The 28,000-nt window shown below is 31.8% G+C and overlaps 2 protein-coding genes across 3 annotated transcripts in view; both read right to left on the bottom strand.

Annotated features, from left to right (window-relative positions):
* Positions 1 to 204: 204 nt before the first annotated feature.
* Positions 205 to 28,000, bottom strand: part of LOC116342421 (octopamine receptor) — a 42,486-nt gene continuing 14,690 nt past the window's right edge. Inside the window, exons 1-3 of one of the 2 annotated variants that reach the window (XM_031770028.1) lie at positions 26,163 to 26,256; positions 24,651 to 24,690; positions 205 to 2,465 (exon numbers count right to left, since the gene is read on the bottom strand). In XM_031770028.1, coding sequence (XP_031625888.1) covers positions 664 to 2,109 — 1,446 coding nt within the window. In that variant the 5' untranslated portion in view covers positions 2,110 to 2,465; positions 24,651 to 24,690; positions 26,163 to 26,256 and the 3' untranslated portion in view covers positions 205 to 663. Of the gene's footprint in view, positions 2,466 to 24,650; positions 24,691 to 26,162; positions 26,257 to 28,000 lie in introns of those variants that run through there. The other variant, XM_031770027.1, reaches the window with a different exon arrangement.
* LOC116342422 (vesicle transport protein SFT2B) lies at positions 12,739 to 14,300 on the bottom strand. Its single transcript, XM_031770029.1, has 4 exons — positions 14,062 to 14,300; positions 13,770 to 13,939; positions 13,524 to 13,641; positions 12,739 to 13,404 (listed from the first exon to the last, which is right to left on the bottom strand). Exons 1-4 carry the CDS (start codon positions 14,134 to 14,136, stop codon positions 13,276 to 13,278), a joined length of 492 nt encoding a protein of 163 aa, XP_031625889.1. The 5' UTR covers positions 14,137 to 14,300; the 3' UTR covers positions 12,739 to 13,275.

The following is a 28,000-nucleotide window of genomic DNA, read 5'->3' as shown; positions in this document are numbered from 1 at the left end:
GACGCTCTTTACAGAGCGTGTGCGCTCTTACTGACGCTCTTCTGAATTTCTTTTTATTCATCTTCTTTACATTATAAGCAGCGACGAAGAAGAGCTATATCATACACAGCAACAAACAAATCTAGTAACCATTGCATTAGTTCTTGTATATATTTCGTATGTACTGTGTTCGTTGCTGTGTATGATACAGCTCTTCTTCGTTGCTGCTTATATTGTAAAGAAGATGAATAAAAAGATATTCAGAAGAGCGTCAATAAGAGCGCACACGCTCTGTAAAGAGCGCCGCCGGTGTACTCGGGAAATGACGGTACACATTTCATATGGATTTGTGTACAAATTAGAACCAATCTCTGACATTTCATACTGTATCATTATTTGCAATAAAATAAGGGCAACTTTTTAATTCAATTATACATGTACGTTATAAAATCAAATCACAGAACAATTTTCTTTCTTTTTTAATTTACCATGCACACACAAAAATCGTATTGAAATTCGTGGTAAAAATTTGCAACCGAAATAAGAAAACAAATAGATTTTGTTGGATGTGGTCAACCACCGGTGAAAATCGTTGTACCCAAAATTTAAACAATATTTAAATGTGTGCATATATTCCTATTTGAAAAAAATTCACCGAAAATAAATGATGATTTCAAAATAATTTTAATGTTTCATGCCTAACAACTTTTTAAACGCGCGCCTATAATCTAAATTGAAAATAGTGTATATGATTGGGTTTAATGCTGAGTTCATATAACCTAACCAAGTAAGCAGATCAATGAGTTCGTCTGACGGGCAACAACTTGGGCAAAACGGTGTAACAATATACAAAATAAAAAACGGTACCCAGCACAAAATGAATACACCCATAATAATGCCTAGTGTTCTGGCAGCCCTTCGTTCCTTTGACAATGAAATCTTTTGCTTCTCTTCAATGAATTGGTAAACGGTGTTTGTTTTTTTGGTCATTGTTTCGGCTCGGTTTGCATGATGACGTTCTTTGTTCGGTGTTGTTGTGTTTGCATCACCATCATCGTTTTCATTGATTTTCATGCTTTCGGTTGAATGGTCGTGCAAATCAGTCGCCGAATCATCATTTATCATGATCGGTTTTAGTAAATGTTCGGTATGTTTTTGTTCTTGTTTGTTAGAATCTTTGTTGGCCTTGTTGTGTTTCTGTTTTTTTCGTCGTTTTTCCATGTGTTTGGCATGTGCCTTTTGATTTGTTACATTCGGATGTTCGTTGTGATTTGTTTCGCTACTAATTGATTCTTGATCTTGTTGTGTTGTCGGTATTGGTTCTTTGCCACTTGCAACTGCTGCAGTTAAATTCATTGCATTTATACGTGAGGCCCGCGCTCGTTCGCGTAAACGACGCTTTGTTGCTATGTAAATTTCGATGTAAACAATTGTCATTATTATAAGCGGTATAAAAAATGAGCCCAATGCTGAATATACTCGATAGCCGGGATTCGAATTTAATGTACATGGATGTTTTGTGCTATCGAATACCTCAGGCCAATCATTCCATCCAATTAGCGGTGGCGAACTTATCACCAATGATAAAATCCAAACACCACCAATCAACATCAAAACGCGTTCAACAGTTCGTTTCTGTGCATAATTTATTGGATCGGTGATTGCCCAGTATCGGTCCAATGCGATTGCACATAGATTCAAAATCGAACTGGTACAACATAGAACATCGCTTGTCAGCCACATTTTACACAAATGGATTCCAAATATCCAACGGCCGACAATCATGTTGGCCACATTAAACGGAAGTACTAATATAGCCACCGTTAAATCGGCCACTGCCAGTGACACAATGAAAAAATTCTGCACAATTCGTAATGGTTTATACGTAAATACGCTCAGTATCACCAACACATTTCCGATTATCGTTAAAATGATGATGAATGAAAGTGTGATTGTGATTAAAACTGCTTGCCATTGTGGTACGGCCAAATCGATCCCAATCACTGACGGATATCGATTTTTTTCGGGGCTAGGACATAAATCTTGGTCTGAATTATTATTATTTGCCAATGTCGTGGCAGTTGTTATGCTTATGCTCGATTCCGCTATTATTTCCGTATCGTTCCACATTTCAAACGATTTGCTTTTATTAGTTTTGTTTTCTTTGATGATGTTGAATGCTAACTTTGTTAGGCCTTTCAAATTTTTATCTTTGTTTTATCTAACGAAATGGAAAAATTAATTATCGCACCAAGAGCGAGAAGATTTATTTTTCCATTTTATTTATGTTGCATCTAAAAGATTATTACGTCTACGGCGTCATTCTTGTCTAGGTCAAATAAATGAATTTCACATTGAATCATACATATAACTGGTGTCGAACTGTTCTCACTTTCCTATAGGTTACACGTATCTAAATATCTATTCGTGTCATGACTTTTCATAGATCCTTTCAGCTGCTCACTTGTGAGAAGTTCATAGGGTATCTGAAACGAGAAAAATAACCATTCGTCAGTGTAAATCGAAAGAAATTTTCGACCAACTTTGATCTTTAAAAGCACAAAGATAAAAGGTTCGCCTCAGTGAACAAATTTTCAATTAATTGACACAAGTGTAGGATATCAAAAGAGGAAAGAGAAAGAAACTTCCCCTTAAATAATAATCAATCAAGGTGGAAAACCAAGCGAAATGTTCACCATCTCAAAATATATGACCGCAGGCAATGTTAACAACAATCTAATTTATTTTCAATATGCGTTGCTATCCGGTATGATTTTATATTATGCGCATGTTACGGCAAATAAAACAACCAAAGAATTGAAATCAAATATTGTCCACTTTTTTTATAATGAAGTAAAAAGTGAATAGTCATCGAAAATATACATTTCAAATTGACGGCAGTTTTTGTGGTGGTTCATACGTTCCACGTTTTTATTTTACACATAGATGTCGATTTTTAAAATTTGTATTCATTTTTGAATTTATACACTGAATTTTGCGCATAATTTTGATATAAAAAATCATAACTAAATACCCCGAATACAAATACAAAACCATGAAAAGTTATGAATAGTTTAAATTCCAGTGTACGATAAAAAATCACCGAAATATTTGAGCTATTATCTTCCATATACTTTTTCTCAATTTCCGTTTCATAATAAATGTTTGTAAATAAACATGTCATTTTGAAAATAGTTTCGTTATTGATAAAAAGAAAATAGAAACGTGATTCGAAAAAAATCATTTTCCATCGGAAGACAATAAGTAACTGATCACTATGTATGTAGTACTATAGAAATGTGTAGTCAGCAGTTGAATCGCAAAGCATCGTGTGCACTAGTTTACTAGAAGGAAAAAATGTACACACGATATAGGCTGATAAATATGTAGAAATAGTGGAAAATCAAAGCAATGTGAAATTCGTTTCGCTTCTGTGAGTAGTGATAACTGCCGCTGCAAACGATTCATGTGCGATGTGTGCATAAATAATGCATGGTGTTTTTGTTTTTTGTATGCCACTTTAAACAAGAAATAATTGACTACATTAGTACTGTAACACTTGAAAATATCGTATTGTTTGGATGCAAAATGCAACTCATGTGTTTTGCCAGACTACATTTACTGTGTTTGTATTCTTTTTATCTAATTTTTTGGCTTCTTCACATTCCTAAACGTAAATAATGTGAGAAAAAAATGGAGCTCGTTAGCAACGTGTTCCACGAATACTGTATATATTATTTTCCACTGTTGCAGAGAAATGAAAGCATGTACAGTGTACACATGCATACATTTGGAAGATAAATCCAATTTTATGATTGAGGCAATTTTCTGCTTTCGAATGTAAGGATGAAACAGCATTTTCCTGTGGATTCGTTCTCAGGTCTGTTTATCTTTTTGATGCCTTTTGTTTTTGTTTACTACTAAATTGAATACATTATGTATTCACAATTAAACGTTGTTTTCTTTTTCTTGTATTCCAAAGATCCCCGTTGTTTAGAAATATTAGACGCACCATGAGTTGATTGCTATATGCAATTTATATTTATTTTTCATTCAAACATTTTTCCATAAAAAAAAATCCAATTTTCATATTCAGTTTTTCATATGCATTTGATTTTTTAACTGTCCCATAATATGTCCTGGTTGATCTATTTTGAAATACCATACGTGTGTTCATCGTAAATATTTATTTTATGTGGTTTATTATTTGATTTGGTTCGTATTAAGTTATCGTAAAAATCAACACTCTTATAGGTATGTGAATTGTGAATGACTGGCTACACTGTTGGGTTTTATCGCTTCCTTACCAGATTTAATATTACACGTTGTGAAGCAAACTGATTTTGGAGGATATTATCAGCGGTTTGATCCACGATGCTTATTTTTTTGCAAAATAACAAATATATTCTGGTGAATGTACGAAAAAAATTGTAATGCAATTGAACTAATAATACTAAACATATCTCTATATAATTTTAGTTAAAATCTAGGGGCTTTCATCATTCGTTCATACAAATTTATACACAATATTCACGTCCTATTCATCATATATACGATTAAAATTTCTCGCCTATACCAGTGAATAAGATGTATTTCAAACTTCAGTGTACACACACACACAGTATTGCTACACAGAATCGAAGAAGATCCGCACAAAAGAGAACAAAAAAACATGCCATAGACGAAATATATACGAAATATACACGAAATATACACCAAATATATGCAGTTATGCACATTTATTTGCGCGTATTACAGATGATTTTGCAATATAGTTCACTATTTAGAGTATAAATCGTATACATTTGAAGATAAAAGCCCCTAGGTTAAAATTTGAAATTACACACAACATATTTTTAATGTATCGGATGATGTGCCATGTTTTCGAGATTCAGAATTCAAAATGTTGAGCGATTGATACTTCTTCCCTTCAAGTTGTAATTGAACACGTTCAAAGAATCATTTTTTTCATATACGCTCAAAGCGCCGTATACAGAGTGATTTTCATTCAGAAAAGAATGAGATTCACAAATTCCAGATTAAACTTTGTCGGAACTGCGCTGGTTTGAGATTATCGAATGAAAACTGGAAATGCGTCTTAATTTTGCCTTAAACTCGGTTGTGTCAGTGCAGTGAATACAGTCTCAATATTAAAATTAATGCTTTTGTGTGACACACATAAAATATGAGGTAATATGGAACAGAACCAGAGTAAAGAATTTAACATATTTTTCAAGCCAAAGAAGTATCATTCATATCTGTGGCCCACAACTGTAGGGTTGTGAAACAGTTAATCATTCACAGAGATGATGTCAAGAAATAAATGTTTTATCTTTACCAAATGTCTATATAAAGTAAAGTAAGTCAACGTTTCACCGCATTGCGTTCGACGGGAATATCCTGCTTAATTATGACAGAAAAAAATCAGACGATGACTTATCACTTCTCATTTAGTGAATGACACTTACGTTATCGAAATAACAATTCCCTTCGAAAATCCATTTGTTACGTCTGCAGCAAAAAAAGAGTATGTATTTGTCATTTCACACTGAAACTTTCTACAAGTTCAATCACTTAAATCAACTTGAATACATATAGATATAAATGATGCATTCAACGTTTGATTATCGTTAGCTGAAGATAAGTACCGCTTGATATACATGCCAATCAAATCAAAAGTCTGGAAAATCCACAGAGGACAGATGATGCATACAATCAGTGTTGGGGTGTTGGTATTTGGTAACATTCACTCAGTTTTAAAGGGGCATCAAAAGTCAAACGTGACTATAGTACTACTAGACGATAGATAAAGATTTGCGTTTGCCATGGTTTGGCATCATATGAGATCATTATCTACGACATGCGTATATTCACGAATACGTTCGTGCACATACGTTTCGGTGAACCGAATAACTGTGAAAACTTTTGTTGATCCTTACTAATGCGACGAAAGTTTGTATCATGTCTAGAATCGATATAATATTTATACCAAAAGTATGTATGTGTGAAAACAGAATGTTTTGGTGACATATTTTAAGGTTATTCGACGAAACCAACTGAAAGTTTTCAAGCCACGATTTAAATCTCATGTAAGATAAAGGAAAAACTAAAACATTTAATGCACATAAAATCACTAGTGAGATAAGCCATTCAACAATATAATCGATTTTACATAAACATTTCTATACAGACTGATATAATTTTATTCACGAAAAACGTTGTTTTCCAGTTTAAACTTTCCTCGGAGAATCAAAAGTCATTGGAAAGGGTTTTTGGGTGTTTTTCTATGCTAATGATATAACGGTGATGTGGTCAAAAAATCTAATCGTGTGTATACTACAGTCGTGAAACTTTCCGAGCAATATTTTTTCATTAAATAGTTTGAAATTAATCGGCAGTTGCAAAATTAAGCTACCTCTCACACAATTTTTGTTATCGTTTTTTATAACATTAAATCCACATGTTGCAACATCATCGCATAAAGTTGTAAGTATTATCGCATTACCAAGCTCTATTCATAGATTGGTTTTGCAGCAGAGGCGCAACTGTGTTGTCTAATTTACGACTGAAGCAGTTGTGACAATGAAAACTTATAATGACTGTCTTTCGTCACATTAGTGGAACTCAAGCATATGACTTAAGAGATACTTTTATGTTCCAATTTAAAATTCAAATAAACACAAATGTCATATCATTCTCGAATAAAATTTGCTTCCTTTCATGCATATCGATTTATCAGTTTGATGACATACAATAAAAAAGAAAACATTTCATTTCTGTGCATATGCTTTATAACTTTTACTGTAAAAAAAGGAAATACGAACTCAAATTCAAATATTTTCATATAAAATTCATACATTTAGTGAAATGCAATAATCGTGTATAGCCGTCGGAGTGAAACATTCAAACTCCAAGTTGTAACGTTGAATCTGTTTGAAAGTAGGTTTTCTTTAATTTTCCCGTGTTCATTGAAGCTTCCATAAAATTTATTTATTTTATATGCTTCCAAGTTATTCCGAGTGAATGGAGTATTATTTTGTGAAATGGGATTTCGATTCATTTAAAATATATATTTTTTATATTTATTGCACCTGCACCGATTAAATTGATTTCAAAATCCAACGTTAAATATTCATTCTTATACTTTGAATATTCTAAAGATACTTACTACCAATACATAAGGACATATCTTTTATTAGGGCTCTTTTGACAAAGCACCGTACAGATTGTTATCTATTTTTCCTTTGAACGCATAAGGATGGTGACTCAGAAACTAACATATTTTATTGATTTTTATTATCGTCTGTTGTTAAAGTATTTATTTCGTTCTGCTGACCTAAAGGAAAACTCAAATAGATCTTATTGATTTGTAGTCTGCTTTCTCCTATTGTTATTTTCATGAATTTTGTTTCCACAGGAAAACTGGTGTTTAAAAAGTATCACACACGGAAATTGATAACCTGTAAACCGTGACAGCAAAGCCCACCCGAACTCCTTTGGTACCCCGCAGCGAATTTTCTGCCATATCGAATTTTTAAAATTTTCAGTTTTTGCGAATCGCACACAGATTGAATCATTTTCTTCAGCACCTTCGAAAGAAATATTCAACAACGAAACTTTAAATCATAATAAATAACTTTGCAAACTTTCGACATAATTTGTGACACATTCAATGTTTTTTATGTAATTTTAAGATGTTTGATCATTTTTTTTTTGTATATGGACGACACGATGTCTCCGTATTACAGGGTGATTTGAATACACAAGAAACTAGTCACAATTGGTAGATTTTTAATGACAAACTGTGAATTTTTTATATCAAATTTCAAAAACCAATATTGCATCGCAACGGAAAATAGTAAATAGAACAATTGACCTGATGGACAAATAGACGAAAACTTATACCGTCAGTATCACACCCAAAGAAAATTTTCATCAGCACGGGTATTTTATGAATTATCGTATTTGCTGCTTGTGTTTTTTTCATGTTTCAATAAATTTATCCTTATCCTCATCCCGGATGGATATATATCTTTGAAATATGAAATATAAAATTCAATTCCAAACAACTTACAGCGAAGTACTTTTTATTATTTCATCAACGATATTTTCCGTATAAATTGTTTGACAAAAGACATTGTTTATGAATAACCAACCGTTTCAACACATTCTCGAGCATTATATTACATTTCAGAAAATATTAACAATATATTTCTTTGAAATAGAGAATAGCACCATGAAATTATATTACATGTTTACATCTTTGTTAAATTTACTTAAATGAATTGCTCAAAAGACGATATTTACTTTCATTCACTCACATTTTGTATTGAATTTGTGTACAGCACTCAACAAATCTGAAGAGAAAATGTTTTCGTGTGCGGTGAAATTAAACCTGGATTTAAGGGATTTCGATTTAATTCAATTCTATATTCTTCTTTACGTTTGCAAAAAACAAAAGTTACACTAGAGATGCTAATGCATTTACGATTCTTGATGCACTGAATAAATTTCAAAGTTTACATGTTCGATGTTTGCAAATCTGTTGTGATGATACAATACCGCATTTATTTATTCGTCTGAATCCAAATAACGAGCCATTTGCTAAAGAGCTTTCTGTTAACTGTTTGAACGCAAACTGTGCAAGTAAATAGAGTGGAATTTATGAGACACGAAAAATATAAAGAAGATGCATTAATATGAAAAGATTTTACGACGATCAGAATCAAATTATTTCACAAATGGTGAACTAAATCAGAAACCAATGGAGAATTGATATTTTTAGCTTCTGAAATAAAAATTCGTACATCTCAAAAACTAGAAGCGTTTGGCCATCGTAAATAGGATATTTGCAATTTGTATGTTTAATACGGCGTAAATCAATGCATTTTATTTTCATTTGATTGAAATAAATTGTGAGATTCCAATTTATGACACGTAATTGCCCTTAATATTGATGATAATTTATTTGCAAAACGAAAATGGCAGAAATGGAACATTTTTCCACAACTTTGGCAATTTTTCTGCAAATAATCTGAAATTATTAATCTGAGTAATTGAATTATTAATGATTTGGAAATTCTTTTACATACTCGATACAAGAAGGGGTTACGCATTTTGAGTGGTCTCTTCACACTTAACACTGGGACTGAGCATTCTTTTGAAATGAGACCGGCAATTATCCTTCTTTATTTTTTAACGAATTTCCAAGCAAACTTCATAAACTCAAAAAAAGTACGTCGCTCATATACATGCATATAATAATATTGTTTGGAGTCTGAGTCAAGAGTCTGTTTCTGAGCTTATTGGAGGTCAATTGGATGTTAAACCACTTAAATACGATGAAAATTAATACTCAAGGAGTCTCCAACATTGTGATGACTTCGGCCATCGCCGGGTAGCGATAATGACGGTGTTTTCTGTTCAGACGCGAACAGATTTTGCCAATCGTAAGTGTGAGAGTGTGTGTTTTATGTTATACACTTTTACAAGCGCTATGTGAGACTACTGCTATGCCGTGATATTCACATATTTCAATTTCGGCAAATGAATCTTGGGCTGATACAAAAACATTTGAATTCAATGTATGTTGTACATTGTACACCATAAATAAGCTCAATTTTGTGACATTTTCAGCGCATATCGTATGAAAATTCAAGAAAACATGAATCCCAAGGAGTTTGGTCAATATGAGTTTTTGATTTTCCATCATGTTTTTCATGACATGACATTTACATAGATTTACTTCATCGATGTTTCTGTTTTGAAGTAAAATAGAAATTTCGTTTTATCTGATAAATTCATTTGATTAAAAAATATATACAAGCGTTCGACCGAAATGTATTTGAAATGAATCCTTCAAAGTTAGCTTAGTTTGGAGAAAATAAATATAAAAAATCCTGAAATTAGATCTCCTGAAAAATGTTGAATGAAAAAGTGTATGGATTCCTTATAGATGAAAATTCACTGAAATTACTAGATATATTCATTTGAATAATCGTCATATATGCTTGAACTTCAGCATGTACACTGTCAGAATAATGAAAATCTCTTGATATTAGATAAAATTCTGCTGTATATGTGCAATTTGTAAGTATTATTATAGTTAGAAAATTGAGCTTTGTACACAATATTTTATTCATGAAAAATATACTAAAATAATTGGAAATTTCACTGTACAGAACAACAAAGCAACACCAGCACTAAACGGTTTCACAGAATGTAGCAGATATTGAAGGATGAAGCGTATCTATAAAATATCTCACATGCTGCAGCAAATGCAGATATTGTAAGAAAATCACATGTATTGTTTGTTGTTTGTTTAATAAGTATTGTTACGGTATTGTTTATCAATTCACTGGGGGGGTTTAGCCTAGTTCGGTAATGATTGAAGTGAAGTTATGAAACGAACATAAATCCATTATAAAATATGAAAGTGTTGAAAGCTTCACTTTTAGATAAAGCCGAGAATAAAACCACTGAGAAAATTGAATCGAATTTAATCCGAGTTTACGCAAACGTGCATAGCACAAAATTTTACCATCAGTATAAAATCGCATACGACGTGATACATATAAAGTTTGTGTTATGATTTGAAGCATGAACTTCAACAAACGTCGATGTATTAAATGGCAATAGAGCTTCAATGCACGTTTTCGCAATGCTATTACAAGTCTTGGTACGATAATACATTTCCTTTGAACGGATCACTTCAATGTGACCTTTATTAATCATATGTAATGATATATACCATCAGTTGTTGTATCTAACAAACTCGAACAGCGCCTTTGTCCCATCCGAGGTATTTCTTTTTGCATTGGAAATTCAATTATGCGATTAAACGTTCAAAATGGAATGAAATTCCATATATACAGTTATACATGGTGAACACACAATTACAATGCATACAACACATTGGAATATTAATATTAATTCTGCAACGGTTTCGAGTGCTGCGGTTTATTGACAACCACTCAATTTAAAATTAACTATGTAAACATTTTGTGTTCGCGTATGGATTTTGTGTCGACTGAAAACGTCAAAAACAAACACATTTTTGGTGATTTATTTTTATTACGAATGATTGCGACAAATTAAAATCGTCCATGTCATGGCAATCAACGAACTTCTATCATCAAATAAAAAAAATAAGAATAACGTTACCAACGTTTCTGCTTAATAAATTTCGGAATGACAGTAATCGAGATTATCAAGAACACACATAGTAAAACAATTGAATGTGACGCATTCGTTCTTTTAGATACGGTGGGTGAATGCTTCGAGATCCTTATTCATATCAAATGTTTATTTTTAAGTATAAGTAAATACATACTTCTGTAGCGGATATAAAATTCAAAATGTGGCGTTCAATCGTAATGTGTCCGGTCGAAATTGATTGTAAATGGGAATCGTATTGGGGATAATATTCATGTAAATGGAAAGCACTTTGCCCGTTATATAGTACGAAGTCGAACGATGGTGAAAATGAGAGTAATTTGTTCAGTTCATCATGTGAATCGTTCGATTCAACTGCAAATTGACCAGAATTGTTATATAGAAAAAAAACCTATGCTATTTCTTTTATCTATATATGATGTTAGCAGTTCTATTAAATTCCAGAGATTATTAGTGCAGTGTGCAGAGAAAGGGTCCTCATCGATGATTTCCTGTGTGTTTCTCAAACTTGAGTGTCGACTCTTAAACTCACAGCAAATGCATTTGTATGTATAAAATGATGCGACATCTCGTTTGTCGGTATTTTATGTTCTCACACCAGGCTTTCACGCTGAGTGTCCGTATGAAGAAAAAAAAACATCCAATCACATTGGATATGCTGAAATGGATGACGATTCATTGCAGCACCGTATACGTAATTTTGCCTCATATACATATGATTGCGGCTGGAAATTCCATTCAGTATATTCGCATGAAGTGTGAGCATACGTAAATGATGGTGTATCATTAGTCATTTTAAGTACATGACTACAAGTGAATTGAATCGTGAATTGCTTGAAGTGTTCAGTGCACGCATACCAATCTAAAAGCCAACATAACATGTTTTCACATTAAAACATTGAAAAGTATGTGTTTATTGGTCGGGTAAAAATATTAAATCGCTCCATTTTCAATTGTGTCAATCCAAACAAATAAATTCACATTTTTATGACGTTCAGAAAATGAAAAACAATAATACCGTTGTTGACTGTTTGAACAATGGCACCAAATGCTGCGAACATAATTCACATGAGCCATCGCCATCACATTCACTTCAGAAATCTATACAAAAATACGCTGTGCTTTTCGGAGCGTCAAATTGAATTCCGGATTCGATTTCCTACATAAGAGACTTGTGTCTCTCGTCGGATTCAGATGTATATCCATACACCATAAATGACAATTTAAATTCATGGAAATGTTTGTGATTCTACTTTGTTTCTCTATACAAGATGAAGTAGATGTCGTGAAGATTATTGTAACGATTTCATTCTGAAACAAATTGCTTTCGTAGGGTTTGTATAATTTGTTTCCTTTATTTTCAATTAACATATTTTGTTTATTCAGTGACACACCCATCTGAATGTGATTTTTTTTTTTTTTTTCAATTTTTCATGAGTAAATTTTTGTTGACATTTATTATTATTTTTATTATTATTATTATTATTTCCTAGATATTTGTTACATTTGAAAAAATGTATACTTTTGTAATGAAAAAAATATAGAGAGATTGGAATTTCAAATGCACATGAACAGTTGTCATGGTATGTCAAAAATCGTTAAGAACCATCTATTTGTGTAGTATTTCTCAATTAAAAAATATATTTCCGAAATATTTCGAAGATGTTTGCATCATCATTAAATTGTATGTGCTTGGATCTTTTTCTATGATGGGTAATTAACCCGGTTTATATTCAGTAATAGTAATTAATATACCCAAAAATGTCGTGCAAAGTATATTGGGTGCAGTTTTCATTTGTTTGTGTATTTTAATAAACTAAATCGATATTCCAAACATTGAAGGAACATTTTGGAAGAGAATTTTATTAATATGCTTCAAAGAACGTTTATAATTGAATATTATCCAAAAAAATGAAAAAAGGAGAAAAAGATTCAATCACGTTATAAATACTTTCATATAGAGAGATGCATTAAAATACTGATTACATTTCCCATCAGTCAACACTAAATTATCGTTTAAAGCATTTTCGAATCGGAAAAAGAAATATCTACATAAACTTTAAAGTTTAGACAATTTTTGTGATGTGTTTTCAATAAGAATTAGCATCAAATAATTGGGTTTTATGCAATGCAAGTGTTGACCGCATTTTTAACTGCCGCACGTGCGTATGGAATGTACGACAAGGAATACCAGGTCATGGCCAACGACTGAATGATAATGCATACGAATGCCAGTAAGCCTTTTTTCAACTGCGAATAGAAAAATGATGAATGTATTGTTTGTTATTATTTGTCTTTTTTTTTTAAATAAAAACGTGAGCGATTTGTGCTTGAATAAAAAAAAACATAATCGATAAAAAAACAATTACCCAAATGGCTGCTATCAAAGTGCAAACAAACGAAATGATAACAATGATTGTGGCTATTATCCGTTTCTCTGCAAACATATTTTTCATCTGCTTGACCGGACCAACTAAAAAACATGTACTGTTGACATTGCGTGCGATGAGTCACGATATTCCAGAGTACATACAATGAATGAACAATCATTTGAACAAAATATTTTAGCATTCATTTATCATTGAAGAATTGTTCACATTTCGATAATATCATACCTGGCCATTGAGATTATATTTCCTAGAGTGTAAAATATAGCAAATCTAGTGTATCCCAAATGTAGAATTATTACAAGTGAACCCATCAATGAAAATACGATTCCAATAACAAAGCAAAAGCAAAACATTTTGATGCGAGTCGACCAGCTGAGTGTAGCAAACTCATCAATCTAAGAATATAAACAAAATGTTACAAACATGTTCTATTGTCTCGAAAATGTCCATTTTTTTTTATTTCAGGCACGTATATTAATTAAGTATATGATTTCATTGTTAAAAGTATGACACGCACATCACCCATTATACCGCGATTTTCATCATTTGTTGAATCATCGTTTCCACTCAATACTCGTTTCAGTTTATCCATTTTACCAATAATTTGGAGAAAAAACGTTCAAATCAAATAAAACTCAAGAAAATGTAATTATTAAACGACAAAAAAGACTGAAATGCCACTTTAAGCCATAAACAAAGGTGATAAGCTTCCAAAAAATACTAAAAATAAGTATAAGAAACAGTATTTGACAGATAGACAATGTAATATGCGTAATACATAGCTGACAAGTATACTGAAGTGACGTTGGCTCTAATGTTGTTCTTTGTTATATGGTAGCGCCACCATTTGGCATAAATTTACAATTTAATAATAAGTTCACCAATGAACGTTATTTATTTAACACTATTTAACATTTTGTTAAAATAATTTTCGAAAGTGCGAAAGGGTCCAATCTAAATATGTACATTAAATAGGATACTGTTGAAAACAAACCCGTTATATATTCCGTTTGATATTTTATTTAGAGCAATGCCCGACACAAAAGAAAATTAAAATGTCGAAAACATCAAATATTCCTCCACGCAGCAAACATAAATATTGTACATAAATTGTACAATTTGTGCCGATTATTACAATGAGGTGCATTGCTGACGATCACTAGAATTTATTGGGCGGGTCACCCGCCGCGCGTGAGAAAATGAATTTATTATCGCGTCATAAAATTTCTAAAATAGTATTTTTTTAATACTTTAAGTAAATGATGATATTTCACTTAGTACCACGTAGCCTGTGTTTGTACTTTTTTATTGATTTTGCATGCTTTGAAATTAACGCATAGTCGGTGTTGTCATGTTAGAATGTTGAAGTGATTTCTCTCAACATTGATATCAGTTATTTCTAGTGCTTGGCATAATACAAACAACGGCAACAGGAGCACTCATAAAGTTGTTATAAATATTAATTTTAAAGGCAGCGAAAATGTGGAAAATGTACAGATTTCAGAATCAAGTTCCATTAAAAACGACATCACCGTAGAGTGCATGACAATGATTTTCTCTGAATACAGTATACATCTGAAAACAGTATACAATATCACACTTGGTGCCTTCATTGTATAAATTTTGTCACAGACTTTGATGTACATAATTTTATGCAAAATTATTTTGCACGCTTAAATTTCTAAATGATATTCCACCGAGAATTTCCCAACCGGAAATTAAATGCACAATGTTTTAAAATGTGTCTTCTCTCTTCGTCTCTCTTGTGCTTTCTCTGAAACGACAATGACTAACAACCACACAAAGTTAAAATAAAAATAAACGTTTTGCAATTTAGTGTTTTCCAAATATCACTTGAAAATTGGGATTTGAAATTGGAGGCAAAACAACTCTCAAACACTTTTCCGTACTATATATTTATTACACAATTTTTCAGATGTAAATAAATTCGCGTGTTGAATACGGTTTATGAAGTAAACAATGGAAATATTTTATGTAGAGAAATAGGGAAAAACTCTCATTTTGACATATGAAATTGTAGTCAAAAGAAGATTATGCGGATTAGAATATTGTAATCATCAGACAGTTGGCCAGTTAATCCGGCAATATCCCAGATTTTAAAAATCTCAAGTCTGAAAATACAGATTATACCCTCTTTTTATCGAAGAGCAGCTGTTAAATGGAACTTGATAAACACTTATCACTGCTATTGAATTTGTCAAATAAAATGGTTTTTGAGGAGTGCACATCGAAATAAAAAACGGCGAGCTGGAAGGAAGATTTATCAGTACGCTTCATTTGAATATCTTAATTTGAAATGAAATCGAAATACGAAGAACAATATTTTTGATTTTAAACATTATTTACAACAACAAAGTTTCTAATTTTGTGACGAAATTTATTCATTTATACTTGACGGACTGTAAGTCATCTTTATGTACTCTTGTACCACGAGCTCAGTGACAAAATATTTACACTGTCACTCGTAAAAAGATATTGATACAGAGTAATTTTGATTGCCTCAATCCGGAACCCGTTTTAACTTGTCTATACATGTTCGACGGTCAGTTTCAGAACACAATGCATCACTCATGTGTGCCCTAAAGTTTCATTGTTAAATATATGTGTGTTCGACTGTTCGTTTATTGGATATGGCCCTCATCCATAAAGTCCATCAGAAGCAGTATATTATTCAATATCATGTAGACGAGAAATTTTATCCATTGAAAGAAGTGTTTTATACATATCAAACGATATGTCTTTCACACAATAATTCACGCAATGTGGAAAAGTTCAGCCGCAGAATTCAACAACAGTACGGTATGAATTTTGAAATTCAGTATTTTCATACATTTCAATTCACAGAAAAAGTTCAATGGTCATATATATTTTTACCACCCCTATCTGAACTTTTGAAAAACGACAAATTTTATACATACTGGCTTACCTACGTTTTGGTGTTTACTCTTCATTTTAACCACAATTTCTTTTTTTTTCATTGAATTAAAAAACACACATCTATCCAAACAAGAGATTTGGACATTTTTACATTTGAATCGTGAACACCAATGAATATTGCTGCGTTTTACATCCATATTTCAAAAATTAACGCGCATGAATTGCTATCGAATACAAAACGTTTAAAAAATTAATTAACTCATTTTGAGCGGTGCATAAATGTCGATGCTCATTTTTGTAATTCAAAAAAAGCAAACAAGCATAACAATATCGTTACCAACCTGCCACGTCAATATGAATGTGTGTCAAAAGGTATATGGCAATGCGCATTTAGGTGCCACTGTTTTCCGTTGCACTTATTTTTTCGGCGCTAATGATATTTGTGGCTTTTATCAACATGCTAAATAAATGCCCAAATAATTTCTGTTTCATTTCTTTATCGTAATTTTTCACAGTAGATATAACAAAGGTATTACAAAAATAAAACATATAACAAATCAGTGAAATTAAATGATATGAAAGAAACATTTTGTTATTTTTTACCAGTTGCGATAAATCAAAGTGTCGTACACTTATAAATACATATATTCGTGTTCCATACAATGATTTATACATTTTACCAATTGCTTAAAAATGCTGCTGAATATTTACAATCTTAGCTCAATTTTTTAATATTCATTTTGAAATATTTTGTGTTATTTTTTTTCACAGCACCTTATACACGTGTAATTTTTAACCTCTGTATGAATTTTCAATTTAAATCGTTTGTGTTATTTCAAAAAGGAACATTCAATTTTCTGATGATTATCTGAATTTCCCGAAATCCGAAGTTAAAGTTTTCAATATAAGATTAATGGTGAAAACAAATTCGAAAAAAACTAATTTTCGTCGATAATAACGCTTGGGAAGTGAATAGACCGGAACACTTGAACACTTCAAGTTTTGAAGTTGAAAGAAATGCAATGTGTCGCAAAATAAAATATCGATATACAATTCACTTCGTACTTTTTTGATGAAATTTTTATATATACTTTTTACTATTTTTCAATGTCTGTTCTATTAATTATAATTTTGTGTTAATCAGAATAATGAAACCCATACTGACGAGTTAGATTTTCATGACACTGGTGGTGGTTCGTGGTTGTTTGAAAGTAAGTTGGGTACATTATGATGGACATTGAGAAAATATTTTAGTGTCTATTATAATGTACATTGATGGTACATGCAAATTTCGACCTACTAGATGATGTTGTTCAAACTACAAACACCAATGTCGTGGCGATCTAGAGTGGAAATTTTGTCGGCAAAAAATGCGTGTTATTGTTGTTGTCGTTTCATTACTCTGGCGTTAATAAATAAATTGTTTGAAGAAACTTCATCACTTTTCTATAACATAAATTGCAAAAAAAAATGAGTTCCAATTAAAATATCAAGTTAAGATTTCGAAATAAATTGAAACGAATTTCATGATTTTCATTATTCAGTCATTTAAAAATAATTCAACAAATATTTTCAATATAAATGTTTAAGATGTTGTAAACTATAGAATCGGGAACAATTTTTAAACTACGGATATTTTCTCTCTATTTCTCTATTCGATTTATTGCAGAATTGTTTGTTGTACAATTCACCAGTATTATTGTTAGCACGTACTGAGATTTTCAATGCTATCTACAAATCTGCATATAGTGAAAAAAAATCCATGAAAAAATAAATATTGCATAACATCGCACCTATTGTGTACTCAGACGCATGGTGTGCCTTGTTATGTCATTGATGTACAAAAGAATCATCCATAGAAGAAAACATGCTTGCATTTCACTTCTGTGAATATACACAATTATGTGTTAGGGTGTTAGATATTTGGATTTTTTTTTGTTCCGATGCGTTTGTACGGTAGGTAGATTGAGTTGAACATTCTTTAAAAAACATCGAATGGATTCGAAATAATTTTTTCGTGTAGTAAACAACATTTCGAATAGTAAAATGCATAAAAGTGATATGTTTCGAACCTCATACACTTGTTGTTTTTCTGAAAAAACAGTTGTGAATATTCAAATAAACACTACCTATGGGTCGCTACAAACTGTTTTAACTCTTCTTCACTGATGGGCGATGTCATATTAAAGAAACATTTTTTGAATGAGTGCGATTTACGTAGACATGTTCAGTTCATGAAAAAAGAAGAAGCAAAAATAGTAAGACAATGCCACCACCCTAATTTTGAGTCCTATAATATGGATGGTATTCAACATTTTGGATAAAATGTTCCATTCTGATTGGAAATTCTTGAGAATTACGTTGAATGAAATGAGTTTTTTGCAAAGAAATAGCATAAATGTTAGTTTTGTCTTGAATTCGTCTCAAGTTTTTACTATGTAAAATTCAATATACATCCTATATTGGATTGTATTGAATTTTATTTACATTAAATAACTCGTACAACTATCATTAATCCATTTGAATCATTTAGAATTCAATATTAAGATTAAATTGAATTATTTTTCAATTCCATTTGACTTTTCAATTTATTTTCATTTTATTGTACCCATATTGAACGAATTGTATTTATTTATATTGCGTTCACATCTTTTCATTAACAATATTAAAATATTGAATGAAAAGCACGAAGTTCAATTTATGGAATGAGTAAAAATCTGCTGCTTTTTCTACAATCTACGTTATATTTAAAATCGCTAGATTTCTGGCTTCACAGTTCATATTGCTGTTCGTTTCGGCAACGTATTTCCACTTTATGTATAACAAATAGATTCTAAATCATAGATGATGACGTAAAAAGTTTTAGGGGGTGATGGCGAAATTCTGTAGGGGGAAAAATCCATGGGGGTCCCTGACGATGTCAACAATTTGTACGAAATGAGGATAAAATCGTTTTTTTTGCTCTTCACTTTTTTGGCGAAAATCCCTAGCAAATCGAAAGAATTTTCCTACTTCAAATTGCCTTGCAAATCCAAAAATGACAAGAAAATCGTTTTTTTTTTTTGGAAGTCACTTTTTGAGGCGAAAATCCTTAGCAAATCGGAAGAATTTTGTCGGCCAAAAAAAGCGAAGAGCAAAAAAAAGGTCCTCATTTCCGAAATTTTTGAGGGTTCCTAAAAATATTTTAGGGGGGCGACCCCTAGGAACCCTCATCATCACCTATGTTCTAAATGGTTGTTAAAATCGCATAATATATTTGAATGAGTACTCAAAACTCTTAAGCAGTGTTCACCGCAGACTTTTTACCATAATTTGAAGAATTTTTGTTTTGTTTAAATGCATATTACCAGCCGTTAGAAAATGTTAGCATGTAATTATCGACTTAAAATGCAAATTTTCAAAATTTTAAACACACATCCATTTTTTGTACTTGAACTTTGTATTCGTTTTCACGCATTCAATATAAAATAAAGCTAATGTTTCCGTCTAGAAATATGTTAAAACAAAATCCCGCGGTGCGCTTTTCAATTTCACACTCGAATTTTCTTTTTTTGTTGACAAAATCAACCCTTGAATTTTTTTTTGCGTTGAAAAAACCTTCAAGGATTCATAAAGCAAATACGAGCATCAGACATTGGAGCGTACACACTGGTGCGTATGAAAGCAACAGAGTTTCATTGTAAAATTTGTTTGAACGATATTTTTGTACTCTAATTAGATGAATGAATTTCTGGTTTACCTATTTAAGAAGAAGTTTTAGATGATTTTAAATATCCTTTTGAGAAAAGAAAACTCCGCCATCAATCCATAAAAGTTTGTAAAAAAATTACGTTTTTCCTGAATTTAAGAGGTTATATTGGTGGCAAAATTATTAGCTATTCGGTCGATTTTAATTTGCAAAACAAAAGTCAAACTTTCCCCATTGAAAACTGCTTGTAAATTTTGTGATTTTCATTGTACGCACGTTGTACAAACCCGACATAAAATAATAAAAAAAGAAAACTTTTCTTATTGGCTTAGAATATATACATGCATATATATTGCTTTACCAAACATTGTTTTCTGATTCTGAACAGGCAAACATAAATCTTGATCGACCTTTTTTCCGATACTTAATACAGATATTTGAAAGGGTGAAATCGTATTGATTGGGTGCGGCATTTTCCAATATGTTTTTCTGTTTTATATTGGAAAATATCCATTGTGAAATGGAAAAGACTCATAAAAAATCAGATTCACTATGAAATGGGATTGAATATATCGTCTGATAGGGTTAAAATATTGGTCATCTTTATTCAATGAGCTTTCGACATATTTCCACTTCGAGGTTTTCTCCTTCAAGTTTCTAATCCAACAAATGGGAATTACTGATTCGGTTTTTTTTCTGTCTTTTAAGTTGTTGCTTATTGTCTGTGAAATTTTTTCACATTCAATAACTAGACTGATTTTATGACTGCCATCAAGCGATGGCGATATTCGCTGATGCTGTATAATGGTTACTCTAATACCATTGACCATAAATACAAAAAGCAAAATTTCCCAAACCAATGGCAAAAGATCAATGAATATCAAAGAATGTTCGACGTTGAAGCGTTACTACGAAATGTATTGTGCTCATATGATAGTATGCATCTGACATGCCACAATCATATTTTAATATAGAATGCCATCTACGGTTTTGATTTAATTAAGTTCCACGTTTCATTTATAATATGGTTCTGTGTCGGTAAAACCAAAAATGCGACAAATGGGGTCACCTGAGTTCGATATGAGACAATTTAGCATTTCACAATTTCTGACATGTAATGCGGTTGAATGGCATACCTTTTTATACGAAATCAATATATTTGTAATGCTGTCCGTGTCCATTTTCATACCTAATAAATTTATAAATGACAAACATAAAATGAAGAGAAATTGCAATGAATCGGTATTTGGTGACATCAATTATCAGAAAGAAGAAAAAGGATTTTCATTGAGGTTAACCGTTTCATTTAATTGGAGTGACCATCGCACGATTGCATCGATGACTTGATTATATTTGATATTATTTTCCAAGCTGATCAATATTACAATATAAATTTAATTCAATTTTTGCAACAAAAAGGTATTCATTAAAACAGAAACATGCCGTTCGGTTAACATAACACAAATTCGCACAAAATCAAAAATGGTTTCAAATCTGGTCACTATGGTGCCTAATGAGTAAATTTTTAATTGAATTTTCCGGAGGTTATCTTCTGTGAATTAATTTAATTGGGGCCAACAAGGTACAACGGCCACTAGGTGAATCTACTGTTACATTCAGTGCTCAAATTCGGCCTATTACGTTGTTTTCGAAACGAAATTCGAGTGTAAGAATCAGTGATGGTTTTTTCCTATCTGAATAGCGCTAGCTATTCGCAGCGTCTGAACAGCATTGCTGCCCAGATGCTGAATCGAAGCGGTTGCCGCACGCGTTTTGTACCACACAACATATTGTCATATAGTCTAAGTAACCAGTGAGCTCACAAGTTATGATACACTAATACCATAGTAGTCAGTATACAAACGCATGTCGAACAGAGAACGAACGCGAACGTATATGCTCTGTGTGGTACAAACGAAGTGTGTTGCGCGTGCGGCAACCGCTACGATTCAGCATCTGGGCAGCAATGCTGTACAGGCGCTGCGAATAGCTAGCGCTATTCAGATAGGAAAAAACCATCACTGTCCATTTTACGTGTGTCTATGCTAAGCCCATCTTCGTTATGCATTAACTTGAATTGGAATACGACCAGTTGAACATCCATTTATTATTTTAGGACAATTATTATCTTTAATTTATTTTTTAATTTATTTAATTAATCCATCACTGGTAAAAATTGGAAATCCAGCGTACTATTTTTGGTAGGAGATAACGATTTTTTTTTTAAGTCGCCAACCGAATCTATTTTGTACTATGTCCTATACATACTTCGTTGCGTGTGAGTCAGTAGCACATTGTTGTCTAATAATGTCATTTATGTTTTATCCGCTGACTTACCCATGACAATAATTTTTAAACACAAGACACTTTATTTTTGATCTGAACATGTCATATACATGTTGAGCAGAATTTCGTAGATATTCTTCTTAACCGTGATATATCGCTTCTTAATTCTCAACTTCCCTATTTTGAATTTCACGAAAAAAAAAATCATAAAATATGCATGTACCGCGCAGAGAAAAATGTTTGAAAAGGGAGCAAAAAAGATTGGAATTTAATTATAATACTAACGGAACGTGGTACAAAAGACACTTTTTTATGATGTTTGTTATTTGGCTCATTCATAAAACATCTAGAAAGCGGTTTTATTCAATCTTGAAACGAGAGCATCGCCTCTTTGAACGTGTTTGTAAACGAAAAAGCTTGTAGACTTCAACTGGCCACCTTTTACCACTTAATTATTTATCGAATGCACGCTCCAGTAAGGTAAGTTAATATTTTTCAACGCTGAAAAATGCTGATTCTTCATTCCGAAATAACAGTAAAGCAAAAAAGACAAAAAAAACCCTCAAGGATTTGGTCATTTTTTTTAAATGTTTCGGCAAATATTATAGAAAGACGTAAGTTATACAAATGAAGTAGTGACAAAACCATGCCACTTATTTTGTATTATGTTAGGAAAGTTTGAAGGTACAACTTGCATCGGCCAACGACGATGTTTAACGGCATACGCTTTTGTGTACGACTGTACGTGTACACAGCAGTATTGCTACAGGACTGTGCCAAATATTAAACGATCACTTGTAATACACTGTATATGTGTTTGTACGAACATTGAAATGCGTATATTTTACACAATGTCTGAAAATTGTTCATTTTATATCACTAACGTGTGGACACTTTTACTTTTTATGGCATATTTCGTTAAAATAAAATAAAATGACTCATGGTTTTTCTTACCATATAAGTCACTTAGAAACTATGGTATATTTCAAGCAACAAATTATTCTAATGAGGAAGAATTCCAACTTACGCATGCCTTCGAAAATGTTTACTTGAAATTAACTTTTGAGTAACTCCCTGAATAAAATGCTCAAATATTTCGGCATTATTTTGAATATGCTAAACATATTGCGTGTATTGTATTTTTTTATGGTTCGGTAAAACGATTGCAACAAAGACTATTGCAGTAACAACATCAAATGTAAAATTGTATTGTAGATTTCGGTTCTCAATTTGCTGAAATGACAAAAATATGTAAAATTCCGAAAATTCTTGGTTAAACCTTTTTATATTCAGTCTTGCTCTCTCAGTGGTCTTCATTAATATGTTGCTGATGAAAATTCTATAATTTTTGGGCACGATGAACGATACATGTCCCTCTTATTTTCTCGATGCCCTTGAGTTTCGACACATGTCGAAAAGTCTTTATTCGTTGAGTGTGCTGCAGCTGCTAGTGAGCACGATATTTCTCGTACACTTTAGGTTATAAGACGCAATAATAAAGCTGTATGTTAGCCAACTTAATCAAATAATCAAAGTAAACTCCCTGGTTATTTGAACTTTTTTTCTCTCTCTCTAATCTTTCACCTTCGTTTACTCGTTGAGTTTCATCAATTGTTAAATATACATATATATATATCTGAATTCAGCACCACATCAAAATCATTGATGAAGCTTCAACATTAATTAACAGTTCAAATAGAAACTAATCCATCACAATTTCTGCCTTCCGCCTTCGTGGCGCTCTGTTTGTCATTACATTTGAGTGAAACGAGACACCGAAAAACGGGAACGTAGATCTATTTATCACTCTAACAAATATAATGCACGTATTTTCTAACTACTACATGAATAAATAATGTGGAACTGCAAATAAAATAATTGGAGGAATGTTGAGTTCAGTTGTGTTGAAGTACCATCGGTGCCTATCATTTTGGTGGCATAAAATGAATGTTTTTCTTCATTTCTCGGTGGGCTTACAAAATAACATATACTTTGGAATGTATCAGTAGCCATCGCCAATTACAATTTGATGGGTGGAATCAAATTCATTTGCAAGGCAAAACAGAAAACGAGTTCGCTCATTCAATGTGAATTTGAATGAATTTAAATGTTGATATAAGAAGCAGAAAAAAAAACTTTACGTTTCCAAGGCCATTAAAATTGTGGAAATGATTAAAGGCCATTAAAGACATTTGAACGGCGTATTCTAGAATAAATGATAATGTTCAACTTACCAAAGGTGTGGTCGGCTAGAGCATTTGCGTTCAATGTTAGCTGTAAACGAGAAAGAAGATTTTGAACATTTTTTGACACAAAATTTCCGAATTTATTTTCAAATGTATTTGTTTTTCTTCATTTTTAAATTATACAATAAAATACGATTTTAAGGCTGCTACCAGCGCAATGAAATTTTTAACATTTCCATGGCAACAAAGATGTGCTTGAAAAATGTCCAGAAGTATATATACATATGTATGACACAAGCGTTCAATCAAAACATGTGTACGTCGGTATGTATGAATACGTAGTATATAAATGCATAAACTGATTTTCTGTCATTCAAAATTTCTAAGACGAAGCATTGTGTGATGGAATCTAGTCGTGCGATGAGGCAGTTTGGCAAATATTTTTGCTTGCACACAATACACTCATACAGAAAGAAACGCTTGAATCACACTTCAGCTGATATGTTTACAAGATGGGGTTTTATTTACTGAGCAAGCAGCTTACGTACATTTCTGTTCATGTATTTTGACTACGTGTCGTCACAACCAAACTCTCGTCCATTTAAAAAAAAAATAGAATAAAGAATGTTGTTGATTTTGTGATGGTTTCGATAAATATTGGTATAATAGATGCATTAATCTTCATACTATATAGAAAGTTGCGTCGTAACCAAACTGTGAGTTTTTTTCCTCCTCTCTTCTTTATAGTGACAATAAAAATAAAAGATTTTTTTGTGGCTGGCTTTGCTCACAATTATCGTGCATTTCGGTGAAATACTATATTAAGAAGGATGAGAATACATTACACTTGATTATATCATATTATCGTGATAAAAGACCGTAATGAATATAGCACGGCTATTGGAGACAAAATCATTTTCAGAGACCTAAGAACGAAGCAAAAAAAGCTTCTCCCCTGCGTACATGAAATGGATGAAAAAAACACACAACAGAAAATTGTCAGTGGCTCATTCAGTATTTCAATTGTATTTGAAAAAAATACGGAGAAAAAGATTTAAAAAAAGTAAACGAAAACCGTCGACATGTAATGAACTGACGTGAAATTCGAAATGAACGATTGTGCAAAATATATATTTTGCGCTTGAAAACCAATGAATATACTTATTTCGTGGCCTGAAATTGTGCTTTATATTCTCGGTCATTTATCAATGATCGATTTTTCTATAAAACTTTAACAACCAAAAAAAATATGTGGTTTCATAACGCTATTTGTTCATGCAATGTAATGGTAATTTTGCCCTTTTGCCCCAAAAATCTACATATTTATTGAGGAAAAAAAACTGATTTCTGCTGACAAGAACACACACTTTTGAAAATCGTTTTTTTTTCTCTTGCTTATATCATGACTTAAGTTTCTCAGTGGTTTTGTTACAAAACTAGCATTTTAAATGAAAATTTCTTAAAAGAAGGAACGAAATTAACAAGAATGTTAAAGTCAATTTACACTGTCAATATAATTAATTAAAAGTTTAGAAATACAAAAAAAAAACAAATGCATACCACAGTTTATTGAAAACAGACAACACACTACAGCATTGATTCATTGATTCGTGGTATTTAATCAATAGATAGACGAGAAAGATTGAATCGAAAATAAAAAAAATCACCAACACCGCAACCTCTACCATTCAACAAGAGTGATATAACAGAACAAATTATTCGCACAATATATGTGCATTGCAAAAGAAAAACCGGCGATAGAAAACGGTTTATCTTTTCGAAGCATATAAAACTTTGCTTCACATAATTCTTCTACCCGCTTCTACCGTTCTACTTTCAAAGTTATTCAGTGTGAATGTTTTTACATGTATATCTCAAGTAAATGTGTGGTGTGGTTCGCTTTGTGGTTTCAAGTTTTGTAAGTAACAAGTACAACTTATTTGAATGCAGTACATAACTCTTACCCATTAAGAAAACAAATGTGTGGAGATTGTTCTTTAACAACAGCAGTAATAGATGTGCAAAGTTTAGAATGGTTGTCTTATACATGCTTCGAGATAATTGTTGATACAATCAGTTAAACAATATATGTATCTGTAGCAGCGAATTATCTAAAGGACGCATATAAAATGCTTTTTGTGACTTTGTCTCTATTATTAAAACAGCTTTTTCATTATAGCCGTGATTACGATTACTCGGTAAAACGTTTTTTATTCAAAATCATAATTTTTATTAGATAATAATTACAATTAAAACATTAGTTTCGGTCATAATGTTTTCATTCGTTTTCACTGTATAGTTAACAATCATATAGACACAGACATTTCCACAAGCGAGAGAAGGGGGTTAGAAAGTCATTTCCATTCTCAGCTTCCATAAAAAGTTGTAATACAAAGAATAGATGTTTCTATTCAGTATGTACTTCCGACTTTCATTTTCAAATATTATTATTTTGTATCATACGGTGTTTCCTCGCCAGAGGTGGTTTGATGCAAATACATAAATATATTCTTCTCTACAAATTCTTAATCCTGCCAACTGTGTTGAATATTCTCATTGAGAATTCAGTTGATTGAAAAAGTATACAATACATGTTTTCAAAATCAACTCAATTGAATTTGAAATATCTATGGATTTCTACATTTGCTGGTGTGCACTTTGCTCGGGGCTGAATATCAGAAGAATTTTGAATCAATTTAATATTTTCGGGCACAGCATGCTTTCTACGAACAATTGATATTATCAAAATTTTGATTCAATATTACCAAAACAATAACACCATTGGACGCAAAGGACACTTCAATGTAGGAAAATATTATTTCGAATTGGCAATGGTATATATCGTTATTGTTTTGGGAAAGATTTATCTGACATAATATAGACCTATATTATTGGTATTCATTATTTGAGTGTGCCTCGTCCATTAAAGCCGAAATGAACAAAATAAATATTTGCCAACATAATACGCCTATAGAGTTAAGCAAATAAAAATGAAAAAAATGGCATATTTTTTTAAAAATAAATTTGTGAAGCAGAAATGATAGAAAGATATGATCCCTTTCACGAACGTTAAATGACGAGTTTGACAGATGATTCACTTTCTCACATACTCAATTCAACGAAAATAATCATAATATTTAAACCATCAAGAAATATGCGAAAACCGAAATGGATGAATTGTTTCGTTGTGCAGAAAAACATCTGTTTCATTTTAATCAAATAACATATTCATATTAAATTTCGCTAGTGTAAAGTTACGATAGATTTCTGTTATTTTTATATCGGTTTCAGGTATCGCCGTATTGGGATGACTACTCAAATGTCCGCACATGAAAATATTTTTTTGTGTTGAATATGTATATTTACTGTACCAAAGGTGTACTTCACTGTACCGAAAA

This window comes from Contarinia nasturtii, unplaced genomic scaffold (genome assembly GCF_009176525.2).
Source record: "Contarinia nasturtii isolate CC-2019 unplaced genomic scaffold, AAFC_CNas_1.1 Cnas_scaffold_864, whole genome shotgun sequence".
Lineage (NCBI taxonomy): Eukaryota > Metazoa > Arthropoda > Insecta > Diptera > Cecidomyiidae > Contarinia > Contarinia nasturtii.
The sequence above is the reverse complement of the archived record's forward strand: the minus strand, read 5'-3'. Positions and strand labels throughout refer to the sequence as shown.